The 8934-nt window shown below is 28.8% G+C and overlaps 1 protein-coding gene and 1 long non-coding RNA gene across 4 annotated transcripts; one reads left to right on the top strand and one right to left on the bottom strand.

The window, feature by feature from the left end:
* Positions 1-3514: 3514 nt before the first annotated feature.
* On the bottom strand, positions 3515-4680 carry LOC101511544 (uncharacterized). Of its 3 annotated transcripts, none has more exons than XR_003470996.2 (4): positions 4529-4677; positions 4349-4432; positions 3976-4086; positions 3515-3840 (listed from the first exon to the last, which is right to left on the bottom strand). It is a non-coding gene; the product is annotated as an uncharacterized lncRNA (long non-coding RNA). The 3 variants fall into 3 exon arrangements; XR_012163879.1 differs by having other exon boundaries at positions 4388-4432; positions 4529-4675; XR_003470997.2 differs by lacking the exon at positions 4349-4432 and having other exon boundaries at positions 4529-4680.
* A 2321-nt stretch (positions 4681-7001) lies between these two features.
* LOC105851351 (uncharacterized) lies at positions 7002-8520 on the top strand. Its single transcript, XM_027331113.2, has 2 exons — positions 7002-8276; positions 8365-8520. The coding sequence occupies exons 1-2, from the start codon at positions 7566-7568 to the stop codon at positions 8476-8478; spliced, it is 825 nt and encodes a 274-aa protein (XP_027186914.1). The 5' UTR covers positions 7002-7565; the 3' UTR covers positions 8479-8520.
* Positions 8521-8934: the final 414 nt, after the last annotated feature.

Here is an 8934-nt window from a genome sequence, read left to right as displayed (position 1 = left end):
TAGGGAAAGTCAATGTAGGAAGGGCTGATTTAGTTAGTTTTCAACGGAAGATACATTTTTGGACCGTGAATTAGAACGTGATGTGAACACAAAATAAGTTGACATTAAAAAAAAATTGGGAACTTTGAATTTCTTATTATTATTATTATTATTATTATTATTATTATTATTATTATTATTATTATTATAATTATTATTATTATTATTATTATTATTATTATTATTATTATTATTATTATTATATATGAAATGATATAATTACTACAACAAATTCATATTTTATTTTAAATACCTTAGTTTGAAATTAAAAAAGTACGTTGAATGTAACAATATCAATATTTATCAATTGAATTAAGATTTAAGACAAATTTATTACTATCTCTAATGGTGTTTGAATATAGACGATAAAAAATAATATTTGGTGGTCTAGAATATTATCATATGTTAATCAATGTTATCAATTATCATCTATAATAAAATTAGAAGAGAATGTCTTTAAACTCTAATTTAACTGACAAATGTTAATATTGTTAGAATGGACGACTTGTTCTGAGTTCGAAAAAAATTAAAAGAGAAGTGGTCATATATGTAAGCTGCACATGACCTGGCCGCCGACAAAAGATTTATTTATTTTCTTTATTCTTAACTCTTCTTTCATCTATTTATTAAAGGTTGTGAGTTTTAGATTATTTTTTAGTAAAATCACTTACTCTAATTCATTTTTTTCTTTTTGATTTCAATTAAAAATATGTTTTTCACATATATCTAGGGGTTTTTATTTTGTCTTAGTGTGATGTTTAATTTCCCGCCTTCATGTGATTTTTGTTCGGCTCAAATTAACATATTAATTTCGACCAAGTGCAGCTTCAAATTCAACCAATGACTTTAACATCGTCAACGTCGCAACTCTGGAAACATGTGTATTCTAAACACTTCGATTATATCATATTGAAGACTTTGTCATCGTCATTTTTGTAGATATTTTTGTTGTTTTATGCTATTAATATGGATGTTGTTAGTTTGTTTATAGATTCAACTTTTTCAATTTTATCGATTTTGAACTATATTATTCTCGATCAATGTGATTTCTACCAATTTGAAAATATGAATATCATTTTTGTATTTAAAAAAGTTAAAAGAGATCCATTTTGTAACATTTTTCTTCCATGTACCATTTTCTCTCATTCATTCAGTCATTTAATGCATTAATTTTAAATTTGTAAATCAATAAGACATTTAGTGTATGATTGTATTTTCATCTGCACAATGCTTTAGTGTATATTGTTTGTTTCGCTACTTTTGTAAAAAGAAGAAACTCTCACATATTAAATATAAATAGTATAAAAAAATAATAACATATTAAATATGACATGATAAATTAAAGATCATGCTAATAAGTGCTTTGAAAATATAAAAATAGAGAATTTATATTAAAAAGAATAAATTTTGACATTTTAAAAATTGAATACACTTTTCAATATAAAAATTATTTCTTTAGATTTTTAACAAGTACCCTTGAAACAATTGTTAGCATTTCCGATAAATTTTATCATGAGAATTTTTTTCAAAATAATCATATCTTAAGCTACAAAATAACAATTACAACCTAAGAGTAAAATAATATACCACACATACAAATATATCTATTATGATAGCTCAATAAATTTTTTATAGATAATATTTTATTTACACAATAAAACTTTATTGAAAGGATGTTGAACACTTTCCATGAAATAATATTATTATTTTATTTACTATATATATAACTGAATAATTTAATATAAATAACACATTAAAATTGTTTTTATTTGAAACCATCAATTTTATTTAGTGTAGTATATACAAAATACAAAAAAGGGAGTTCAACATTTGACAAGCCAATAGAAAGTATACTAAATATATTATAAGCACCATTAATATCTAAATGATTCACATACAATTTTTTTAAATAAGTCGAATAAATATATTAAAATTGATTATTTAGAGCACAAAGTGTGTCAAGAATAATTAAATAATAAATACAAATTAGTTTCTAACTAAGAACACATAGACACATGAAATCAGCTAAAAGAATTAGGAGCATTCATTCTTAAGCATATTAATGGATTTCTCTACAATTCACTAAAATTATAGACAAAATTCTTAACTTTAATTTTGACCTAAGACCAAGATGTCTAACACAATCTACGATATGAGTCCTAATATTACATTGTTGCCTAAAGACACCATGATTAGGATTGGTGGAAATAATTTTTTCTCTCAATTTAAATTTTAGTTCATACATTTTGAGTGTATGACTTTTAATAATATTTATATGTAAAATTATTTTACTAAGTATGAATTTATTAAACTCAATACTAATAATAATAATAATAATAATAATAATAATAATAATAATAATAATAATAATAATATAAATTTTTTAATTTAAATTTAAATATTCGTATAAGACTATTATTCCCTAAGATTTGTCCCAACTTTCTCTATGGTTCTCGATTTGTCAGATTTCCTCTATTCGTCTATTCACAATTATTTTGGGTTCAACATTTTCTTTAATTACTTTTCAATCTGTTTGTCAGCCTTATGATTAATTCAATAGTTGAAATTATTGCAGTGGATGGTGCAACATAAAATTTTGAAAGACGGGACCCAAATCACTAAGTTTTCTATTACAATAGTTGTTTTGATGAGAATTTGTTATAGTATTTCAACATCATTTGGGGTTGTAGGTGTCAAAATAATGTCTAATAAAAGATAAATAAAATTTATACTTACATATTTCACTAACACATCACAACCCGATTCAAAATTAAAAAGGATGAAAAATATCAATTGTGTTATTTAAACACATTAAGGCTGACATCGTATTTTAACGTTGTATATTAAATAATGTAAAAGTTAGAATCGGAATGAGATTAAAATACCTCAAAAGAGAGAAAAAATAATATATAAAACAAAAGTTGTATAAAAAATATTCTATTGATATGTCAATATTTGTGTCGAAAAGTCATTTCTACAAAAAGAAAATACTAATGTACCATGATGTGCTCTAGAACACTCCTTAAATGGGCAATTTTTGCATAAAGCACGTTTCTTTGACCAGTTTTATATTTTCTACTCTTGAGGGATTGCCAAGGGGTGCTGGTATTTCATGATCTTCAATCTCCATTAAAGACCCAAATTTTTGGAACAACTTTTGGAACTCCTATGGTGTAAGCTGCTTCCATTGCTTTTTCATCTCTTCCTCTCTCACTTGTATATCATGTGTAGCTAGGATCTTATATTAAGCAGGTGATCTCGTTTGTAGAATTATGTAATTTGAGCTCACTTAGAAAATCGAATTAAAAAAAGTGAATATATTTAGTTTGAATTTGAATCAAATATTTCAATTTTTTACCCATTTGTACTTAATATTTTGAGACGGAATATTATCTATTTGTGAAATGTATTTTTATTCTAAGCTTAAGGCTCTTTGTGTGATGGGTTAAGTAAGATGGAGAAAGAACATATGGAATAAAAAAAAATAAAAAATATTATTACAAAATGCTAGAAATACACCCAAATGAGATAGAAGTAAAAGGTGAAAAGCCAACACACCATAAATCATAAATAAGCGACACAAGCAGATGACTTAAAAACCATAAACCCATATCAAATCAAATTACACAAATACAATTACAAACTTTTTCCCTAGCTTAATTACCCACTAAACCTTCGATTAGAATAATTTTTATTATTATTTCCTAATGTTTGTCTCCACTACCACCACCACCCATATTACACCCTCCAGCACGTTGTGCAGCTTTCCTTGCCGTTTTCTCTTGTAATGCTTTTGCATCCCTTCACATCAAAAAATAATAATTAAATACAGTTATTACAAATTAAAACCATAACATAATAAAAATTAGATTATAAGATAAATAGCAACAACAAAAAAGAATGAAGAAAAAGAAAAGGAAAATGAAAAAGAAGAACCTTTCTCTCCGTTGTTCAGGTGTTAACCCATCACTCTTTGGGTTCCTAGATTTGTTATTGGCTCTTGCTTGAGCCCTTTCACGATCTTTATCTCTTTGATTACCGCGTTAGCTTCAGTTAAGTTCAAACAAACCAAAATTCGAATCATAATAAACATTTACAAAACCCTAATTTTTCTAAATTATTATTACTCCTTTTCATTTTCCCTCTCTTCAATTTTAATCAATCCAAACAGAATAAAATAATTTCATTATGATGCCAAAAATATTAAATTCATAAGGAAACTTTTCAAAAAAGAGGAAATTAATCAAGATTTTTCCGCCATTTTTTCTTCTCGGAATTATTCGAGAGGAAAGGGGGGAAAAACAAGAACCTCAAATCGAACGAACAACAATGACAAAGGATATGAGACATTATTGATTGATCGAATGATGTTGAGAGCGTAAATTAAAAAGACCTGAATAAAAGAAAAAGCAATACGATAAGCGAATTGCGTGATAGAAAAATAAAATAGGGTTTGAGAAGAAAAATAGAGAATGAAGAAAAAGCGTACCTGGAAAAGAAAAACGAAAGAGATGAAAAAAAAGAATGAAGTTATGAGAGAAAGATTGAATTGTGCAATGCGTGTGGAGGAAGAGGTGAGTAAAATATAGTGGAAGATTGATTCGAAATGGAACACTCTAGAGACACAACAATATTATTATTATTATTATTATTATTTTGTTATTTATACTTATTTTATTTTATTATTTTTAGAATAGGATTCCAATTGGTTGATGCCAGCTGGCTATAAAATAACACCGCATTCTCCAACAGTGCTTCTTTTTTTTCGGGTCAACTTTTTTTTTGTTCAATAGGGTTGAGTTCAATGGACCTTTCTAAATAGACCAACAATAAGCTTGCGAGTTTTGTACCAGGCACCCTCCAATTTTACCTGCCACCCCCCAGTATTTTTTAAAGACTTTCATATCCTGCTGTAAAAAAGTATAAAAGTATAAAAAAATTACCATTCTGATTTCACAACCCACCACCTTCGAAAATTTTGAAAAAAAATTAGGATTCGAAAGTTTAAAAGTTTCGAAATACATTTCAGTAAGTTACTCGAAACTTTTGTTATTTTAAAATCTTCGAAATGCAATTTCTTTCAAAAAAATACAAATTTTCGAAAATTTGGATAAACACCAAAGTTTCGAAATGGACAGTATTCGAAAATTTGGTTGCATTCGAAATATTCGAAATAAAACAATGCTTCGAAAATTTGGCCTTTCACAAAACTTTCTAAAAGTATATTCGAATTTTTAAAATTTTCGAAATGAAATTGTGCTTCGTAACTTTGGCTTTTCACAAAAGTTTTGAAATTATTATTCGAATTTTTAATATTTTCGAAAATCAGATTTCGAATATTTACAATAAGTCAAAGTTTCGAAAATTTTTTTAATTTTTTTAAATTCAATATTTAGAATATTATTTTTAATTAAATTTGTTACTAATTTTGAAATTAGGTATGAGTAGAGTTGATGTTTCTGCTTCAAAAAATATTATAGATTCTACAGAAAAATTCACCACTAATCAGGTATTATTACTACTGATGATTCATCACCGATTAAATTTTTATTATAGCGATATAGTTAATGTTTTATTTGAAACGCATTTTGTAGGTATTTTCTTCTCGAGAAGTTGTATTTGAATGGGCAAAAACCATTGGAAGACAAAATGGAATTTTAATTGTTACCATTCGATCAGATAAAGCAAACGGAATTAGGAGAAGAAAAGACAAATTGATTTTGGGATGCAAAAGAGGTGGAAGATATAAATCAGAATCAAAATCATCAGTAACTTGCTCTCATAAGGAAAACTGTCCATTTACTCTCAGATGTGTACCATTAAGTGTCAGTGAAGGATGGAAAATTAGTGTTCGTTGTGGGACACACAATCATGAATTACTTGATACTGTAACCGGTCATTCTAATTTGGGGCGTTTAAACGAAGAAGAGAGGAAATTTTTCAATGATATAACAAAGTTTAAGTTTGCACCCAGATTCATTCTAAATGCTTTGAAAGTGAGAAATGAAACCAATGTCACTATTCCTAGTCAAATATATAAAGCAAGGAGTACTTATCGATCATCATTGAGAGGTTCGTACACAGAAACGCACATGAATTACTTGATACTGTAACCGGTCATTCCTATTTGGGGCGTTTAAACGAAGAAGAGAGGAAATTTTTCAATGATATAACAAAGTTTAAGTTTGCACCCAGATTCATTCTAAATGCTTTGAAAGTGAGAAATGAAACCAATGTCACTATTCCTAGTCAAATATATAAAGCAAGGAGTACTTATCGATCATCATTGAGAGGTTCGTACACAGAAACGCAACATCTGTTGAAGTTAATACAACAAGAAAATTATGTGCATTGGACAAGAAGACGGGAAAATTCCGATATTTTGAGAGATATTTTTTGGACGCATCCTGATTATATAAAGTTGTTAAACATATTTCATTTTATTTTCATATGTGATAGCACATACAAAACAAACAGATATCGGTTACCATTACTTGAAATAGTCGGTGTCACATCTATTAGTTTGACATTTTCAGTTGGGTTTGCTTATTTGAAAAAAGAGCGACAAGATAACTTCATCTGGGCATTTGAAAATGTACGAATGTTGTTCAAGTCTAAGTCTTTGATTTCTAAAGTTATTGTGACTGATAGAGATCTTACCATGATGAATGCGATTAGTGTTGTGTTTCCTACTTCAATACATTTGCTATGTTGTTTTCATATTGAAAAAAATGTTGGGGCAAAATGCAAACAGTATGTCAAAAAGGATAGACAAGAAGAAGTAATGGATTTATGGAAAAAGATTGTTTATTCGACTAGTGTGAAAGAGTATGATCATCATTTGCAACAATTTGAGCTATTGTGTGCCGATATTATTCTTTTTGTTGATTATGTGAAATCATGGTTAACATCTTACAAAGAAAGGTTTGTCAACGTTTGGACCAATAGAGTGATGCATTTGGGGAACACAACATCTAACAGGTATTTTTAAAATATGAATTGTGTTGTTTTGGCAAACATGATTTACTAGTTTATGTGATTTGTTTTAATTTGTGTTATTTAGTTTATTTGTAGAGTTGAGTCTGCTCATTGGAGATTGAAAAACATGCTTCAAACTAGTTTTGGTGATTTTTTTTAAAAGTTGGGATGCAGTGAATATGATGTTGAAGAACCAAATATGTATCATTCAATCTTCTTTTCAGAAAACCATCAAGGACATTCAGCACGGGTATAATTCACAATTTTTTCAAAATCTACATCACTGTGTATCAAGAAAATGTATGAAAGAAATTGATAAACAGTTGGAAAGGGTGAAGATTGTAGGTACTAACAAAATAGAACGTGGTTGTTCAATTAGAACAACTCATGGATTACCATGTGCTTGTAAGTTGGCTAAGTTGCAGATATATGGTAATGTTATCCCTTTAGATAGCATTCATGATTTTTGAAAACAGTTAAGCATTGAACATGAATTAGAGGATGAAGAATCTTTATCAGATTATGACTTTTCTGAAGAGTTGGAAGCAATGAAAGCGTACATGAAGAAACACGATATTATAAGTCAAAGGATATTCAAGGCAAAGGTGCGTGAAGTTGTATTTCCACATACCACATCAATACTTGCACCACCAGAGAAAGTGAGAACCAAAGGAGCTGGTAAAAAGAAAAAAGAATTTGATACTCCTCGTGATCCTTCATATTGGGAGTATGTTGACGCCTCTCAAGAATCTGCAAAGGCAAGGCAACCATCTCAATCATCTCAATGTTCTGCAAGGCAACAATCTCAATCATCTCAGCATTCTTTTAAGACACAATTTCCTACTTATATACGTCTGTATATTGAGGACATAGTAGATGTTGTGGCTGATGGAAATTGTGGGTTTCATGCAATTGCAGCATTGCTAGGTTGGACCGAAGAATCTTGGGCTTTAGTTCGATCACAATTGGATAAAGAGATTGGTCTACATAAAGATGTTTATTCTAATGTTTTTGATGACAATGTTGAATCAGTGCGGAACTCATTGAAAATATCAAAATTGGGTGCTCAAGGAAAAGATAAGTGGATGTCTTTACCAGACTTGGGTTACGTGATAGCAACACTATATAATGTCATATTGGTGTCGTTGTCTCGTAATCTGAATATGACATTTTTCCCGCTAAACAAATCACCATCGAAAGAGACCTTTGGGCAGTCTTTACTAGCAATTGGATTTGTTAACGAGAATCATTGGGTACAGGTAAAATTAATGCTTAATGTTGTTTATTAAATTAATGTTAAAAAATTTATTATTCAGATAAATTAATTTGTAACCTTTTTTTATTCAGATCAAATTGAAGTCTGATTGTCCTTTGCCACCTACGTCACAAAAATGGAAAGACTTTTGTAGTGACACAACAAAGAGTTGGGAAGTAGCTTATGCAGCACGTATGAAGCATTGAGAACGCATTGATCCATCATTTATCAGATCATCTTGTATTTCATTAAATGAAGATTAGAATATGTTGTATATCACTGTTTATGGATTATTATAATACCTTGTTTTATCATTTTTAGTATCTTTTATTATGAATTAACTTAAAATAAATGCGGATTAACATAACACATAACACAAAATATATCAAATTACTAATCATCGTACAAAAGACTTAACTCACTTAAAATCTCATGAATTTCACTAAACGGCTCTACCAAATTAATGGCTCTACGTACAAGCTCAGCTGCTCTACAATCTCGGTCAAAAGATGATGGACCAGCATGTGCAGCAGATGATGTATCCACATGTGCAGCAGATGATGGATGGTAAGATGGATGGTCAGAGGATGTACCTGCATGTGCAGTAGACCGAGGAATGATCAGAGGATGTGACACAGACATGTACCATGGATAATAGTCCT

This window comes from Cicer arietinum, chromosome 7 (genome assembly GCF_000331145.2).
Source record: "Cicer arietinum cultivar CDC Frontier isolate Library 1 chromosome 7, Cicar.CDCFrontier_v2.0, whole genome shotgun sequence".
NCBI lineage: Eukaryota > Viridiplantae > Streptophyta > Magnoliopsida > Fabales > Fabaceae > Cicer > Cicer arietinum.
This window is presented reverse-complemented; position numbering and strand designations above follow the sequence as displayed.

What these genes read in the sequence shown, in the direction of transcription:
- LOC105851351 (XM_027331113.2), top strand. Translation starts at nt 7,566, where the DNA reads ATGAAAGCGTACATGAAGAAACACGATATTATAAGTCAAAGGATATTC. An exon ending in ACGAGAATCATTGGGTACAG is followed by an intron (nt 8,277 to 8,364) that starts GTAAAATTAATG and finishes TTTTTTATTCAG; the next exon opens with ATCAAATTGAAGTCTGATTG.